The sequence below is a fragment of the Hyla sarda genome, chromosome 1 (genome assembly GCF_029499605.1).
Source record: "Hyla sarda isolate aHylSar1 chromosome 1, aHylSar1.hap1, whole genome shotgun sequence".
Classification (NCBI taxonomy): domain Eukaryota; kingdom Metazoa; phylum Chordata; class Amphibia; order Anura; family Hylidae; genus Hyla; species Hyla sarda.
The window spans coordinates 481,833,889-481,852,882 of NC_079189.1; the positions used below are offsets into that span (position 1 = coordinate 481,833,889).

Sequence of the window (18,994 nt, forward strand, 5' to 3'; positions counted from 1 at the left end):
TTTTTTACGTCATAAGTCCCGATCCTGAGATATAACGCGGGGACACACGGCGACCCCGCATCATATCGCGGCAGGCCCAGCGTCATAGTGAAGCCGAGACCCACCGCTAATAGCGCACAGCGATATTAACCCTTTAGCCGCGCGCTCAAAGCTGAGCCGCGCAGCTAAAAACGAAAGTGAAAGTGCCCGGTTAGCTCAGGGAGTTGTTTGGGATCGCCGCGGCATCCTGAACAGCTGTAGCACAGGGGGAGGTCTTCTCACCTTCTCCTGCGCTGTCCGATCGCTGAATGCTTCAAGCCTGAGATCCAGGCTTGACCAATCAATCGCCGAAAACACTGATTGATCCATTCCTATGGAGATGCAGTGTTAAAGATCAGTTAATGCAGTGCTTCTCAAATAGTGGGGCGCGCCCCCCAGTGGGGGCGCGAAGCTCCGTAAAGGGGGGCTCGTTTGACCTCGGCAAATACTCACTCGCAAGCAGCGTCCCACACGGCGTCGGTTGCCTAGCAACTCTACGGCTGGAGAGAGGGAGCAGCACGGCGCGATCACTGGAGATTGTCCCAGCGCAGCCCCAGTAGCAGCCCGACGCGGAGGACCATGTGACCGCCAACGCACGTGACACATGCAGAGGACTCGTGAAGACATACAGGAATCAATACGCCGGTTCCTAGTGCCACTCATAGAGGAGAAAGAGCAGGACGCCGGCATGTCATCAAGGCAGAGTCGCAAAGATACATCCGCAGCATCACCAGGTGGGAAAACAAGAGCTGACGCACAGAAAGAACATAAAGAGCAGGGCTCAAGGAGAGGAGGTAGGACAAACACAAAATCTGATAATAAAACTGAAAAGGGGAAAATAAATAGTAACCAGGGGATGGAGGAGGAAAAAGTATACAAACTAGAAGACAGTAACCTGGATCAAAAGGAGGAGGGGGAAGGTGCAAAAAGATGCTCTGCAGGTAAAGTTACTAAGCCCTGAAGGTAACCTAGATAAAAAAAAGGGCATAATAGCAGGAATGCAGGAGTGGAAGGGCTGCAAAGCGAGGATACCAATAATAAGGGTCAATATCCATTACAGGAGCCGCAAGTAGATACGACCCCCCCCCCCCACCCCATACAATAGACCACCCCCAGGTTAAGCTAATAAAGCTATTCTTTGTTGTAAATTGATCCACATTTCTTTCTTTTTTTATTCTCATATAAGTTAATAAGGATACAGTGTTATGCAGAGGTGTACTTAACAATTTTATAGACAAATGATACTATTTACAGTCGCGCAAAATATTTTCTTCTTCCTAGGGGGGGGGGGGGGGGGGGGGCATGACAGAAAATAATTGAGAAGCACTGAGTTAATGCAATGTTATAGACCCCTATAGGAGCTATAATATTGCATAAGAAAAGTGTAAAAAAATCGTTAACCCTTTGAATTATCCCTTCCCCTAATAAAAGTTAGAATCACCCGGCATTTCCAAGAATAAAAAAAAAAACTGTGTAAATAAAAATAAACATGTGGTATCGCCGCATGCGGAAATGTCCGAATTATAAAAATATACCGCTTTTTAAACCGCACGTTCAAAGGCATACGCGCAAAAAAAATTCCAAAGTCCAAAATAGCGCATTTTTGATCACTTTTTATACCACAAAAAAAGGGATCAAAAAGTCTGATCAGAACAAAAATAGAACCGCTAAAAACTTCAGATTACGGTGCAAAAAATGCCCCCATAGCGCCCTGAACACAGAAAAATAAAAAAGTTATAGGGGTCAGAAGATGACCATTTTATACGTATACATTTTCCTGCATATATTCATGATTTTTTCTGAAGTGATGCAAAATCAAACCCATACAAGTAGGGTATCATTTTAACCATATGGACCTAGAGAATAAAGATAAGGTGTCATTTTTACCGAAATATGCACTGCGTAAAAACGGAAGCCCCCAAAACTTACAAAATAGTGTTTTTTCATCAATTTTGTCACACATTTATTTATTTTTTTTTTGTGTTTCACCATAGATTTTTGGGTAAAATGACTAATGTCATTACAAAGTAGAATTAGTGACGCAAAAAATAAGCCACATATAGAATTTTAGGTGAAAATTTTAAAAAGTTATGATTTTTTAAAGTTAGGAAAATTGAAAATGAAAAACCGGAAAAAGCCCGGGTCCTTAAAGGGGTATTCCAGGCCAAAACTTTTTTTTATATATCAACTGGCTCCAGAAAGTAAAACAGATTTGTAAATTACTTCTATTAAAAAATCTTAATCCTTCCAATAGTTATTAGCTTCTGAAGTTGAGTTGTTGTTTTCTGTCTAACTGCTCTCTGATGACTCACATCCCGGGAGCTGTGCAGTTCCTATGGGGATATTCTCCCATCATGCACAGCTCCCGGGACATGACATCATCATTGAGCAGTTAGACAGAAAACTTCAGAAGCTAAAAACTATTGGAAGGAGATTAAGATTTTTTAATAGAAGTAATTTACAAATCTGTTTAACTTTCCAGAGCCAGTTGATATATATAAAAGGTTTTGCCTGGAATACCCCTTTAAGGGGTTCATCTATCCAAGTCATCTTGTAACTTATGCACATCCTCTATAGACTGTACCGTACTACAAAGTGTTAGCATGTTGGTGTTATTTGGTCCTTATTTTGGTCAATATTCTTACCAAACCAGGAGTGGAATTGACCCAAATAAAAACTATCATTGAAATATTTGCACTTTTTATTTCTGTCTTTTCGACTCACTTACCAAAATGAGTTTCAAATACTGACCATAGCACCATGACCATAACCTAAGGGTTATATATGTTTATCATGTGTATATCTAGGCAGTCACCTGGACACTTTGATACCGGACTGAGGCTTTCGGTATTTTCCTCTTTCGTTGGAGATATAAAATGCTGCATAAAAGCTCACAGTATAATTTTTTTGTTTGATTTAATCCTCAGAAAAAGGCTACTGGGCTTTGTGTGCATCCACTGTAATGTATTCTTGTCATTTTACATGGGGCATATCAAAAGCTGGCTATGCATTTCACTCTAAATTTATGAAGTGGTAGATATGAAATGACAGCGGCTGTTCTGTGCCTATTCTTTCTTTAATACCGGCTTCTTCTACCACCTTGCCTGCTGTACATTCTGCCTAAAGATAGGCGATTATACAATACATTGGGAATGTCTTTAGGAAGTCTAACATTTTGATGTAGTTATAGATCTACTGACTTGGCACATATGATTGGATCTTTTTCAGAAAAGAATAAGAGTTATTGGAATTACTGATGTAATAAGAAAAAAAGTATAATATAAATTGTAAGCCAGTTACAGCAAGCTGTAATAGGGTATACACAGTATCAGTATCCTGGACATATTTTATGGATCATATTTTTGCTACAACACTCGAGATCCAGCTGTTCTACTGAACCAAACTTAGATCGGTGTAGAGCCTTGTGATGATCTAAGCTCAGTTAAAGGGGTACTTTAAAGGGGGCGTGAAAGCTCGAACACAGCAGTCACGCCCCCTCCCATAGACGGTGGTCGCACATCATCCGGCATAAGGCATAGTTCTCACCATGCATCGGATTACGGGGTACCATGCTGGGATTGCAGGTTCCCAGCGGCCAGAACGCCTGCGATCCTTTTGGCTGGGGAATAACATATTAAGGGGCAGAGTACCCCTTTAATTTCTTTCAAAAACCGCTTCCCGTCTGTCTCCAGGTTAGTTTTGGTTGGTTTTACTTCAGTTCCATTGAAGTAAATGGAGCCAAGTTGTAATGCAACAGGGGACAGACGTGATGCTGTTTTTTGAAAGAAATAAACTGTGTCTCTATTCCTGGATAACCCCTTTTACCCCTTAACGACCATAGACGTAAAAGTACGTCCTGATGAGGAGGTACTTCTCTCACCAGGACGTACACATACGCCCTGTACGCATGTTTAAATAGATGATCCGCAGTGCCGCAGGGAACCAATCATCTAAAATGTTGACCGGAGGTCCCCTCACCCGGTCGTCTCCAGGGGTCTTCTGCTCTGGTCTGATATTGAGCAGACCAGAGCAGAAGATTGCCGATAACACTGATTAGTGCTACAGCTGTCACGCCCCCTCCCATAGGTTTGCATTGAGGGGGCGGCAAGTGACGTCACACGGGGCGGAGCCGTGTGCACGCTCCAGGGACTGATTCTAACAGGGTGCTGCATGCAAGATCACGGGGTCACCAGCGGCGGGACCCCCACGATCAGGCATCTTATCCCCTATCCTTTGGATAGGGGATAAGATGTCTTAACGCCGGAATACCCTTTAAATAGATTTTTTTTTTTAAAGCTGAACAATAATAGAAAAGTATGTAAACATGGGTATTGTAATTGTATTGACCTACAGAAGAAAGAACCATAAAGTGTAATTATCAAAATTGCAGTTTTCTTTTCAATTTCCCCACACAAATAGAATTTTTTTTGGTGGCGCCATACAAATATCATTATGGGCCCAGATTTATCAAACCGTGTGAGAGAAAAAGGGGGGGGATTTTTCCCACAGCAACCAATCGCTGAGCTGTGATTGGTTGCTGAGGGAAAATCTCTCCACTTTTTCTCTCACACAGTTTGATAAATCTCGGCCATGAAGTTCACTTGGTCGCGCAAAAAACAAGCCTCACATGGGTCTGTGGATGAAAATATGAGAGTTATGATTTTTAGAAGGCGAGGAGGAAAAACCGAAAATGCTAATATAAAATTGTCTGTGTCCTTAAAGGGGAACTCCAGTGGAAAAAAAAAATTTTCAAATCAACTGGTGCAAGAAAGTAAATAGATTTGTAAATCACTTCTATTTAAAAATCTTAACCCTTCTAGTACTTATCATCTGCTGTATACTACAGATATACTACAGAGAAATGTGTGAAGTTCTTTCCAGTCTGACCACCTCTGTCCGTGTCAGGGACTGTCTAGAGCAGGAGAGGTTTACTATGGGGATATGATTGTAATCTGGACAGTTCCTGACATGGACAGGAGCACTGTTGTCAGACAGAAAAGAAATTCACAAATGTCTCTGTTTTATACAGCAGCTAATAAGTACTGGAAGGATTAAGATTTTTTTATAGAAGTAATTTACAAATCTGTTTAATGTTCAGGCACCAGTTGATTTGAAAACATTTGTTTTCTACTTATTTCCACCGGAGTTCCCCTTTAAGGCCAAAATGGGCTGTGTCCTTAAGGAGTTAAAAACAGCTCAGGCAAGAAGACATCCCCCATAAAATAATAATAATAACAATAATAAATCAGAAAATAGAAAGAAATGAGAAATAAAAATATAAATTTTTTTTAAAATCTCAAATGGATTCTGCTGCTCAGTTCACACCATGGAAGTTCCATAGCAGAACTTCCAATGTGCAGCGCAGTCTCGGCACTGTGCTGTAGCAAATGGAATGGCATTTACTGTCTGCAAACTAATACTGTAGACAATTATTGTACAGGTCCTGCAGGGAACCACACTGGGTCTTGCCCTACCATCAATGTATAAGAACCACAAAAAACTAGGCTGCTATCGCCAGTCCGGAAGGTGCTTAAAGGGGTACTCCAGTGAAAAAACTTTTTTTTTTTTTAAATCAACTGGTGCCAGTAAGTTAAACAGAGTTGTATATTACTGCTATTAAAAATTCGTAATCCTTCCAGTACTTTTTAGCAGCTGTATACTACAGAGGAAATTCTTTTGGATTTTTTTTTCTGACTGACCACAGTGCTCTCTGCTGACACCTCTGTCCGTATCAGGAACTGTCCAGAGCAGCATATGTTTGCTATGGGGATTTTCTACTGCTCTGGACAGTTCCTGACATGGATAGAGGTGTCAGCAGAGAGTACTGTGGTCCTGACAGAAAAGAAATCCAAAAAGAAAATAATTTTCTCTGTAGTATACAGCAGCTGATAAGTACTGGAAAGATTAAGATTTTTTTATAGAAGTAATTTACAAATCTGTTTAACTTTCTGGCATCATGTGATTAAAAAAAAAAAAAAGTTTTCCACCAGAGTACCTGTTTAAGACTTCACTTTTATTAAACACAAATAAAAAAAATTCTCAAAACTCATCATTATAAGTGCTTTATATTGATAAAGCCAGGATCTGGGGTCCAACCACTATGTTTCCTCCAATGGTCACCCTGATCTAATGGGAAGTATAATACTGTTAAAACTGTACTAGTATGTACAATGTAGTATATCCTTTTATCACTGCTCCAGGAGACATCCCCCAAGTTTTTTTTCTCCAAAAATCTCCGTTACTGTCTACGGTAGATTTCAGAGGAGGCTGCTGCGAGAGGAATTTGCTTGACATTTCCATGTGAAAATTCTTGCGAATACATAAAGTATTGATGCAGTTTTTAAAAACTGTTGCCATGTGTGGATCATAAAGGGAGAGATGACTCAAATGAAAGAATGTAGTCATGTTTGTTTAATCCACACCTAGCTTTCACACCCCCCTTAAAGGATATTTTCACACGTGTGTCAAGAAAGAAGAAGCAGCAGGTCTTTCATTTATATTCCACTTCCATCTCTGGCTCAAAAAACTACGGTGGTGTTTTTCCAAAAAAATGCTGTGTGGGAAATCACTCCTAATGAAAGCTTTATTAAAGGGAACCTATCAGGCTGATTTAGCCTGCAAGACTGCCCCCAGTACCTTATAGGTCATGTAAAATGTGACTGTATTATGGGGGAGATTTATCAAAACCTGTCAAGAGGAAAAGTTGCTGAGTTGGCCATAACAACCAATCAGATCGCTTCTTTCATTTTTGAAAAGACCTCCGAGTACTCCGGGAAACTAAACCCATAGTCCATCCTTTCCCTCTCATCAACCTATTTAATTGTTTAAATGTTAACCCCTTAAGGACTGAGTGTTTTTCAGTTTTTGCACTTTCATTTTTTCCTCCTTACCTTTTAAAAATCATAACCCTTTCAAATTTGCACCTAAAATCCACATGATGGATTATTTTTTTGCGCCACCAATTCTACTTTGTAATGACATCAGTCATTTTACCCCTAAATCTACAGTGAAACAGGAAAAAAAAATCATTTTTGACCTGCCCTGATGAGTCGTGCTCTCTTTAGTACTGAGAACAGGGAAATGTGTGCAGCCTCAGCCAATCAGATACTGAACCTCTCCTTTTTTTTTTTCACTTCCTTTGAGTACCTCTTTAATTGCCTGTAACTATTTATGGTAGATTACAGGTGGCCATTTGCTAACATATAGCGAGTCGTGTGGCCGAAAATGTGATGTTAGAACTTGGTCCTTATCCTGAAAAGTTACCTGAATTGACAGGAACACTTTAAATAATTGTATTGTTTTGCTGTTCGAATTCTCTTTAAATGTTTATTCTCTCCTTCCTACTCTTCTCTCTTTTGTCACTAGATGTTCCATTTAAGACATTTTCACAGAGTAAAACACTTAGCATTTCAAGCAACAAGAAGGCATTTTACAACCCAAAAGGAGAAGCCGGTACTCACTCTATTTACAAAGGTAAGTGCATGTGCGTTTAGTGGGACCATCATTTACAAGTAACCGAATGAAACCTGTCAAAATATTTGTTTGTCATCTGAAATTTTCAAACTGTCAAATTTAACAATAATAATAATTATATATACTAGTTTAATTTAATTTACATTCTCCAATTACTACCAGATATGTTTTAGGAGGTGAAAGTGTCAAGAATAAATGAACAACAAAAACCATGATGAATGAAGGGAACTGCTCAATGATTACACATTTACTTTCTGCAATCCTACACATATTCTCTACTGAATTACTTGCATTTTAATTGGTGTAAATATTAAGGACAGTAATAATGATCAATAGTATACGTGAATAAGCAAAACAAGCTATACATAAATGTAGAGGAAAAGAAAAACTAGTGGAAAGCGGCATTTCAGAGTAAATAGCTAGGTACCAGCGCAATGGGGCGAGTCCATTGTTGACATAGGATAAGGACTACAAGATTCTAAAAAATAGTGTTCAGAAAAGTAGATTATTCATCCATATAAAGCAAAACTTATGCCTATACAGATCAGGAAATTCCAGTTGCCCATAGCAACCCATCGGATTCCTTATTTCATTTTCAGAAAGAAAGAATCTGGTTCTGATGATCAACTTCCTTTGCACAAGGTTTGAGAAATCTCCCCCTCTCACTGATGATTGACAGATTTCTCCCTATAATCAGACCTGAGGAAATTTCATAGAAATATCAAGGAACAGGAGTAACTTGTAGAGACGTTACTAGTCTAGGGTAATATAGGAAAAATGTTAGAAATTGCATAGAAATAAAATATTTCTATGCAATTTCTAAAAATTTTCTTATATTTTTCTTATATTTCAAAAAGGAAATTTCAAAAAGTAAGATCTTTATCCTATGTCCAGTTGCAAACTACACTCATTTACATGCATAATAATGTGTCAAGAAGGAGTTGTTGGAATCGAATGGCACATTTATACATGTTAATGGAATGATGATGATGATATACATAAGTGATTACAGTTTTGGAGGTATTGAAATTGAAAGGAAAGGAAGTTTTAGTACCCTGTTGGGCCATAGTAGCCGGGATACAAGATGATATAGGTTGGGAATGAAGACATACAGATGTTGGAGCTGGCCCTTATGATCCTGCACACTCTTAAGGCCTTGTTCACAAGATGGCATTTTCGAGCTGTATTGTATTCAATGGGATTCTGCTGCTCTGTGCACATGCAGTGGCGTCGCTGGGGGGGGGGGGGGGCTAGATCAGGCCGTACCCCCCCTTGTGCCCCCCCAATTTAAAATAAATAGGGCTGTCCCGATCAGTGGCGGATCCAGGGGGGGGGGGGCGGGGCGGGCAACGGGGCAATTGCCCCCTCCCCCCCAAGATTGCTACCCCACTGATACTATAGTATTGATGAGCGGGAGCTGTTAGCCCCGGCTCCACTGTCCCCTCACCTGCAGCATTTGCAGCGTGTGAACCGCAGGGACACCATCTTCTGCAGGCTGCCTGTCAGTACTGAGGATGCTTCGGTCTCAGCATCATTCAGTCTGCAGGCATTACACTGTACAGGGGCTGGGAAGAGAGATAAGCTCCTCCCCCTCTCACTCCTCTGTATTTCCTGCAGGCCGGGCTGAGTTTCCTGCACCTCCAGCACAGGCCCGGACACCCACCCAATGCCTCCTGACCCCCCTGCCCACCCTGATGCTGCCCTTCATGGTAAGTAACTTTGGGGTGGGGGGGGGGGGGGGGGTCAGGAGACAGTGAGAGGTAAAGGGGAACTCTTATCAGTGTTTCCCAGCAGAGGCCTCTAACTGTAGTAAAACTACAACTCCCAGCTTGTATTTGGCTTTGTGGGCATACTGGGAGTTGTAGTTTTACAACAGCTGGAGGCACCCTGGTTGGGGAACACTGATCTATCTGTCTATCTCCTATCTATCTCTCATATCTATCTATCTATCTATCTATCTATCTAGCAACAGGAGAATACAGCAGCACACAGCTAGCACAAGGATGTAGATGAAACATCAGTATATAGATAAAACATGAGTATATAGATAGAACATGAAAAGCTATACAGCTGTAATGCAATAAATGAAGATATGAAACTATGAAAATATGAGGTACTTAGCTTGCAAATTTGGCGCCAAATAGCGTGGACCGTCCCACCACGGTAAGGTGACCTCATTCTGGGACGGACCCTACACTGTGTATATGCCTCTGTGTAAACAGTACAACAGGCATTGCAAGGTCTGAAACATCCAAATCACCTTATATACACCTAATAGAGGTGGGTGGGGTGCAAGAGCCAACATGGAGGTAGCCACTCCACCGTATGTGTAATACAACCAAAGGATAAATTGGCCAGCACCATTGATCCATTGATTCCTGTTGCTGTATATTTAGCCCAGCAGCTTGCAGCTGCAAGCCAGGTTTTTACAATAGTTTGGATCAATGGTGCTGGCCAATTTATCCTTTGGTTGTATCTATCTATCTATCTATCTATCTCATATCTATCTATATCATATCTATCTATCTATCTGTATATCTAGCAACAGGAGAATACAGCAGCACACTGCGGTATTCTCCTGTTGCTGTATATTTAGCCCAGCAGCCTGCACCTGTAAGCCAGGTCTATATAATAGTTTGGAATCAATAGTTCTGGCCAACTTATTCTTTGGTTGTATTACACATACGGGGGAGTGGCTACCTCCATGTTGGCTCTTGCATCCCACCCACCTCTATTAGGTGTATATAAGGATATAAGGTGCCTTGGATGTTTCAGATCTTGCAATGCATGCTGAGCTGTTCACACAGAGGCATATTCATAGTGTAGGGTCCGTCCTTGAATGAGGTCACCTTACCGTGGTGGGACGGTCCAAGCTATTTGGCCGCCAAATTTGCAAGCTAAGTACCTCATAATTTCATATTTTCATTTATTGCATTACAGCTGTATAGCTTTTCATGTTCTATCTATATACTCATGTATACTCATGTTTTATCTATATCTTTGTGCTAGCAGTGTGCTGCTGTATTCTCCTGTTGCTGTATATTTAGCCCAGCAGCCCGCACCTGTAAGCCAGGTCTATATAATAGTTTGGAATCAATAGTGCTGGCCAACTTATTCTTTGGTTGTATTACACATACGGGGGAGTGGCTACCTCCATGTTGGCTCTTGCACCCCACCCACCTCTATTAGGTGTATATAAGTTGCCTTGGATGTTTCAGATCTTGCAATGCCTGCTGAGCTGTTCACACAGAGGCATATTCATTTGTCCATATGTGTGGCAGTATTATATTTAGGGGTACAGTGTGTGGCAGTATTATATTCAGTGGGTACAGTGTGTGTCAGTATTATATTCAGTGGGTACAATGTGTGGCAGTATTATTCAGTGGGTACAATGTGTGGCAGTATTATATTCATTGGGTACAGTGTGTGTCACGTACAGGCAGGGAAGGAGTTCTCGCTACGCTCACCCGTGCCCCTGTCCCTGCCTACTTGTCCGCCTATCCTAAATGATAGGCCTGCAACTGGTCGACAATCCCTTCCTAAATAAGTGAGGGGAGTCAAATGTCCACACAATAAAATACAATCCTGTCAGTTGTCAGGAGCAACAGGGAAACGAGCAACTAACAAAGACAAACTAAACATACACACATAAAGTCGATGTCAGTCAAACCGAGTCAAACCAGGAGTGGGAAGAGGTGCCGAATCGCTATAACAAAAGAGAAGTCAGATAGGAAGCCAGAAGTCAAGGGAATAAGGAAACGCTAGCTACTCAGGTAATGACCAGTTTCACAGGCATCTTCCCAGTGTCTGATGCCTGGTGATATAGGGAGATGCACATGTGGTCAATCAGTAGCTAGCCACTCAGACAGCAGGGCGTAACCCGGCAACCTTGCAACAACACCTTGTCAGCACCTGTTAACCCTGCTGGTGCTGACAGTGTGGGCAGTATTATATTCAGTGGGTACAGTGTGTGGCAGTATTATATTCAGTGGGTACAATGTGTGGCAGTATTCAGTGGGTACAATGTGTGGCAGTATTATATTCAGTGGGTACAGTGTGTGGCAGTATTATATTCAGAGGATACAATGTGTAGCAGTATTATATTCAGAGGGTACAATGTGTAGCAGTATTATATTCAGAGGGTACAATGTGTAGCAGTATTATATTCAGTGGGTACAATGTGTGGCAGTATTCAGTGGGTACAATGTGTGGCAGTATTCAGTGGGTACAGTGTGTGGCAGTATTATATTCAGTGGGTACAGTGTGTGGCAGTATTATATTCAGTGGGTACAATGTGTGGCAGTATTATATTCAGTGGGTACAGTGTGTGGCAGTATTATATTCAGTGGGTACAATGTGTGGCAGTATTCAGTGGGTACAATGTGTGGCAGTATTATATTCAGTGGGTACAGTGTGTGGCAGTATTATATTCAGAGGATACAATGTGTAGCAGTATTATATTCAGAGGGTACAATGTGTAGCAGTATTATATTCAGAGGGTACAATGTGTAGCAGTATTATATTCAGTGGGTACAATGTGTGGCAGTATTCAGTGGGTACAATGTGTGGCAGTATTCAGTGGGTACAGTGTGTGGCAGTATTATATTCAGTGGGTACAGTGTGTGGCAGTATTATTCAGTGGGTACAATGTGTGGCAGTATTATATTCATTGGGTACAGTGTGTGTGTCACGTACAGGCAGGGAAGGAGTTCTCGCTACGCTCACCCGTGCCCCTGTCCCTGCCTACTTTGTCCTCCTATCCTAAATGATAGGCCTGCAACTGGTCGACAATCCCTTCCTAAATAAGTGAGGGGAGTCAAATGTCCACACAATAAAATACAATCCTGTCAGTTGTCAGGAGCAACAGGGAAACGAGCAACTAACAAAGACAAACTAAACATACACACATAAAGTCGATGTCAGTCAAACCGAGTCAAACCAGGAGTGGGAAGAGGTGCCGAATCGCTATAACAAAAGAGAAGTCAGATAGAAAGCCAGAAGTCAAGGGAATAAGGAAACGCTAGCTACTCAGGTAATGACCAGTTTCACAGGCATCTTCCCAGTGTCTGATGCCTGGTAATATAGGGAGATGCACATGTGGTCAATCAGTAGCTAGCCACTCAGACAGCAGGGCGTAACCCGGCAACCTTGCAACAACACCTTGTCAGCACCTGTTAACCCTGCTGGTGCTGACAGTGTGGGCAGTATTATATTCAGTGGGTACAGTGTGTGACAGTATTATATTCAGTGGGTACAATGTGTGGCAGTATTCAGTGGGTACAATGTGTGGCAGTATTATATTCAGTGGGTACAGTGTGTGGCAGTATTATATTCAGAGGATACAATGTGTAGCAGTATTATATTCAGAGGGTACAATGTGTAGCAGTATTATATTCAGAGGGTACAATGTGTAGCAGTATTATATTCAGTGGGTACAATGTGTGGCAGTATTCAGTGGGTACAGTGTGTGGCAGTATTATATTCAGTGGGTACAATGTGTGGCAGTATTATATTCAGTAGGTACAGAGTGTGGCAGTATTATATTCAGTGGGTACAATGTGTGGCAGTATTATATTCAGAGGGTACAGTGTGTGCCAGTATTATATTCAGAGGGTACAATGTGTAGCAGTATTATATTCAGTGGGTACACTGTGTGGCAGTATTCAGTGGGTACAATGTGTGGCAGTATTATATTCATTGGGTACAGTGTGTGGCAGTATTATATTCAAAGGGTAAAGTGAGTTGTAGTATATTCGGAGGGTACAGTGTGTCAGAATTATATTCAAAGGATAGGTTGTTTGGCAGTATTTTAATAATACTTGTTTTCATATAGAGGTTCAGAATCCGCTGACATAGTGAGGAGCCGTCTGGGCATCAAGTTCTTCAGCGAGAACATTTAGCTGGACCCGGTGGTATGTACCATCTGAATTAGATAAGGAAAGACTATAGAGAAGACGTCACCTATAGTCATTGATATCATTGTGTATTGTCCTGACTGTCCCATCAGAGCTGTAGTCACTTGTAAGTTTTGCAGTAATGATAGGTGAAACAACAACTCCCAGCATAACCTCACCACTACTTAGGTCATACTGTTAGCTGTAGTTTTAAATTGTAAAAACTTCTTTAGCGCTTTCCCATTCTGTGGCAATTGGTGTATTTGATTATTATACTGGATACATTTAACCCCTTAAGGACTCAGGGTTTTTCCGTTTTTGCACTTTCGTTTTTTCCTCCTTACCTTTTAAAAATCATAACCCTTTCAATTTTCCAGCAAAAAATCCATATTATGGCTTTTTTTTGCATCACCAATTCTACTTTGCAGTGACATTAGTCATTTTACCCAAAAATGCACGGCGAAATGGAAAAAAAAATAATTGTGCGACAAAATCGAAGAAAAAACGCCATTTTGTAACTTTTGGGGGCTTCCGTTTCTACGCAGTGCATATTTCGGTAAAAATTACACCTTATCATTATTCTGTAGGTCCATACGGTTAAAATGATACCCTACTTATATAGGTTTGATTTTGTCGCACTTCTGGAAAAAATCATAACTACTTGCAGGAAAATTTATACGTTTAAAAATGTCATCTTCTGACCCCTATAACTTTTTTTATTTTTCCTCGTACAGGGCGGTATGAGGACTAATTTTTTGCGCCGTGATCTGAAGTTTTTATCGGTATGATTTTTGTTTTGATGGGACTTTTTGATCACTTTTTATTCATTTTTTAATTGTATAAAAAGTGACCAAAATACGCTTTTTTGGACTTTGGATTTTTTTTGCGCGTACGCCATTGACCGTGCGGTTTAATTAATGATATATTTTTATAGTTCGGACATTTACGCACGTGGCGATACCACATATGTTTATTTTAATTTTTTTTTACACTGTTTTATTTTTTTTCTGGGAAAAGTTAACCCCTTCCCTAATTCAAACTTTTATTAGGGAAGGGGTTAAATGACCTTTATTAACACTTTTTTTTAAATTTTTTTTTTGCAGTGTTATAGGTCCCATAGGGACCTATAACACTGCACACACTGATCTTTTACACAGATCACAGGCGTGTATTAACACGCCTGTGATCAGTGTTATCGGCGCTTGACTGCTCCTGCCTGGATCTCAGGCACGGAGCAGTCATTCGCCGATCTGACACCGAGGAGGCAGGTAAGGGCCTTCCCGGTGTCCGGTCAGCTGTTCGGGACGCCGTGATTTCACCGCGGCGGTCCCGAACAGCCCGACTGAGCAGCCGGGTCACTTTCGCTTTAGAAGCGGCGGTCAGCTTTGACCGCCGCTTCTAAAGGGTTAATACCACACATCGCCGCGATCGGCGATGTGTGGTATTAGCCGCGGGTCCCGGCCGTTGATGAGCGCCCGGACCGACCCGATATGATGCGGGATCGCGGCGCGATCCCGCTTCATATCGCGGGAGCCGGCGCAGGACGTAAATATACGTCCTGCGTCGTTAAGGGGTTAATAATATTGTAAGTTCTTTAAGAAACACCTTATTTTCTGTCCACCAAAACAAAATTCTCTAATAGTGCCCCTCCCGAGACTAGACTCTGGATCCGCCCCTGGTCCAGATACTAGTATCGGGGCCAGGGACAGACTGACCGGCTGGGTAAAGAGCCCTCTGCAGCTGCTGGGGATATCCCTGCGCTGCTCCTGGTCTGCGTATCATTAGCAGAGACAGGCAGAATAGGGATGAAGGTACCTGATGATGGCTCCGCCCCCAGCACAGGAGAGGACGGGGGCCGAGAGCTGACAGGCCTCCGAAACACAGAGCAGCTTCATGTGAGGTGAGTTATGTCCCGTGTCATCCCTCTCTCCCCCCTGATCAGCAGTATATCCTGGGGCTGGGTCATGTGTATAGTTGAAGTCCAGTGGGGTCACTTTCCCTCCTTCAGTGTCCACAGGTCACATTATCAGAAATTTTTTGGGGAAAAATCTAGTTTTTCGTAAATCGCGATAAAACCGCGAAATTTTTGGCGCAATTTTTCCATAAATTGTTGTGGTAATGTGACCTGTTGGTGACCTGTGGACACTGGAGGAGGGAAAGTGACCCCTCTGGAAAGACAGCATGTGAACACACTGCTAGTTTATCATTAAACCCCTTAAGAGTACATTCATAGGTACAGGATCAGCTGCATATTTTTTGCTGCATATTTTGTGCAGCTGATTTTGCAACCCATTAGCTTCAATAGGTAGCAAAATCAGCTGCAGAAAATATACAGCAGATCCTGTACATCTGAACGTACCCTAAGGGCTCATTCAGGGGTGGATCCACAGTGAATAACAGCAATCCTCCGCTACGAGCAGACACGCTTTCATGTGTATACTCGCGCACATCATGGCCGCTCCTCCTGCTCTCTGAGCTAGGCCGAGAGCAGCCGCGATGTGTGCGAGTATACACATCAAAGCGTGTCTGCTCGTAGCGGAGGATTGCCGTTATGATCAGGCACAGATGGAGGCAGCACTGTAGGGTCCATTGTCGGGGAATCCGCAGCGTAAAATATGCTGGGGATCCATCCGTGTAAATGAGCCCGAAGGACACAAGGCGTATGTGTACGCACAGTGCCTGCTCCCACTGTGTTTTATAAATCATTAGCTAGAACCCTCGGCTAATGCCAGACATCACCAATCAGGCTGATGTCCCACATTAACACTTTAGATGCCGCTATCAAAGTTGATGGTAGTGTCCAAAAGTTTTAACGCCTTAAGGACATAGCGTTTTTCCGCTTTTGCACTTTTGTTTTTTCCTCACCTTTTAAAAATCATAACCCTTTCAATTTTGCACCTAAAAATCCATATTATGGCTTATTTTTTGCACCACCAATTCTACTTTGTAGTGACATCAGTCATTTTACCCAAAAATCTACGGCAAAAACGGCAAAAAAAATAATCATTGCGCAACAAGAATGTATGAAGATTTTAAATACATTTTTTTTACATTTTTTAATTAAACATGTTCTGCACAGTGTGTATGTGTGTGTGTATATATGTATATGTATATATATATATATGTATTTATTTATGATATATATATTACACACACACGTTTTAAAATTGCCCCCCCACTTTTGTCACTGGCCCCCCATGTGCCCCCCCTAAATATGAATGCTGGAGACGCCACTGTGCACATGGCCAAATTTCCGCGTGGGAATTCCCCTTTCCGGTGTCAGTTGAAAGAATAAATGTCAATTCTTTCGGCAGAATCTGCTCAGAAATGCATTTCAGATTATGGAGTCGGCGCATTTCTGATCAATTCTAGCACCGGCATGTTCTCAGCCAGCACATACTATTTGCAGAATGTCTGTCCGTGTTTTCCAGGCGGGCATACCGCAACATTTCCACCGTGGCCTTAGGTTGCCGATGATGACCCACAAATTCTCGATTGACAATAAATCTGGCAACCAGACAGGCCAAGAAAATGTTGCAATTTGACAGAGATATTTTTGGGAAACCCTTGCTGTGTCTGAATGTGCGTTATCCTTTTTAAAAAATGCCAGTTGGAATCCCAACCATTAGATGGAGCAGCGTGTGACTCTACAGCAAAAGGCAGGATCAAGCTTACCAAGAGGCCTCCATACTCCTTGGATTCCAAACAGATCCTTGATTTGTTGGAATAGTTGATACGGTTCTAGTCCATAGCAGTGGCTGACTGTCAATAGCAGAACAGAAAATGTTTGCTGTGACACTAAATTTCCTTCTGCTACAGGTCAAAGTAAAAGTGCCACCTGTGCGTGAATCGTGGACAAGGAAACTGTGGGAGCTGTTTGTGCATGTTGGAGGATAAGAAGACTAAAGAGGTACTCCACTTTTAAATCAACTGGTGTCAGAAAGGTAAACAGGTTTGTAAATTACTTCTATTAAAAAATCCTAATACTTATTATTATGTACTATACTACAGAGGAAATTCTTTTCTTTTGAGATTTATTTTCTGTCACGACCACAGTGCTCTCTGCTGACACCTCTGTCCATTGTAGGAACTGTCCAGAGCAGCATATGTTTGCTATGGGGATTTTCTCCTGTTCTGGACAGTTCCTGACATGGACAGGTGTCAGCAGAGATCACTGTGGTCAGACAGGAAAGAAGTTCAAAAAGAAAAGAAGTACTGGAAGGATTAAGATTTTTTAATAGAAGTAATTTACAAATCTGTTGTGGTATCAGTTGATTTAAAAAAAGAAAGTTTTCCACTGGAGTACCCCTTTAACTCTACTCATGGTGTGTCCTGGCTGTCTGGAGCCTGTTCTATGTCCATGCGTTTCATTATGAGACCACTGCTTCAACACCTTCTAACAGCTTGGTCAGAACAGTCTAGATGACGGACAATTAGTCAGTCACTACCATCCTGCTTTTCTTAGTCCAAGGATGTGCCCCCTTTCAGAGTCTTTGCTTTGTGGAGACATGTCTAGCAGTCAACAATACCTCACCAAGAGGTACATTAACAGTGTCTAATCAGGCCTCAATTGTAATCATTTACAATAGTTTGTATGCCAAGTTTTGCATCAACATTTCTATCTGGGTGTATTGTTTTGGCTGAGCAAAATAAGTACCGAACAACAATTATCATTAGGGGACAGAATGTTAATCCTGAGCTTTATTGTGGCTGCTCAGTGCCAACGTTTTTAAACTGGCATAATATTGTGCGAACAGATGAACATGGGCTTTTTAGGCATTTGGATTATTTTTCTAATGTCTTGACCTATTTTTTCCCTTTAAAAGTAGGCCTTAGAATAACATCATAGGTACATCACATGGTGTCCATTATCGTATAAGAAGCTGCTAATACCATATTATCATTCTCTGGAATTTTTCAAGCTACTTAAATGCACGGTATACATGCATATAATATCTGATTCAATGGAATTTTAATATAGTGAATTATAAATGAAGTGATCTGTCTGAATTTTTATATATATATATATATATATATATATATATATATATATATATATATATATATAGTTGTAGAGCAGCACTCCCAAGCCAACTGTGCGTGGGTGCAGTCAGTCTCTGGGACCCCGGTCCTGGGTCCAAAAGGTAATACAGAAAAAAATGGTGACCGCAGCACTCCAAGTAAATGTGAAAAAAAAAGTTTATTCCAGGATAAATACAGGCAACGTTTCTGTGGCCTCACACCACCATTTTCAAGCCTTGAAAATGGTGGTGTGAGGCCACAGAAACGTTGCCTGTATTTATCCTGGAATAAACTTTTTTTTGCACATTTACTTGGAGTGCTGCGGTCACCATTTTTTTCTGTATGTATATATATATATATATATATATATATATATATATATATATATATATATATACACAAAACAATCTGCTTAATGTATAGTATAGGATGACGTAGAACCTTTTGAAGGGGGATAAATATATGTTTTAATTATTTCAACCATTCAAAATTAATGTAAAGGAACAAACTGTGGTCGACTTTTTGTCTCAGGTTCTTAAGAGGCTGACTTTTTTTTTAGAATCATCGGTTACATTGACAATTATGTC

At 41.3% G+C, this 18,994-nt stretch overlaps 1 protein-coding gene across 1 annotated transcript in view; it reads left to right on the plus strand.

The window, feature by feature from the left end:
* Positions 1-531: 531 nt before the first annotated feature.
* C1H5orf63 (chromosome 1 C5orf63 homolog) overlaps positions 532-18,994 on the plus strand; it is a 61,077-nt gene continuing 42,614 nt past the window's right edge. Inside the window, exons 1-3 of the mRNA XM_056537306.1 lie at positions 532-752; positions 7,384-7,491; positions 9,109-9,200. Coding sequence (XP_056393281.1) covers positions 623-752; positions 7,384-7,491; positions 9,109-9,200 — 330 coding nt within the window. The 5' untranslated portion in view covers positions 532-622. The remainder of the gene's footprint in view (positions 753-7,383; positions 7,492-9,108; positions 9,201-18,994) is intronic.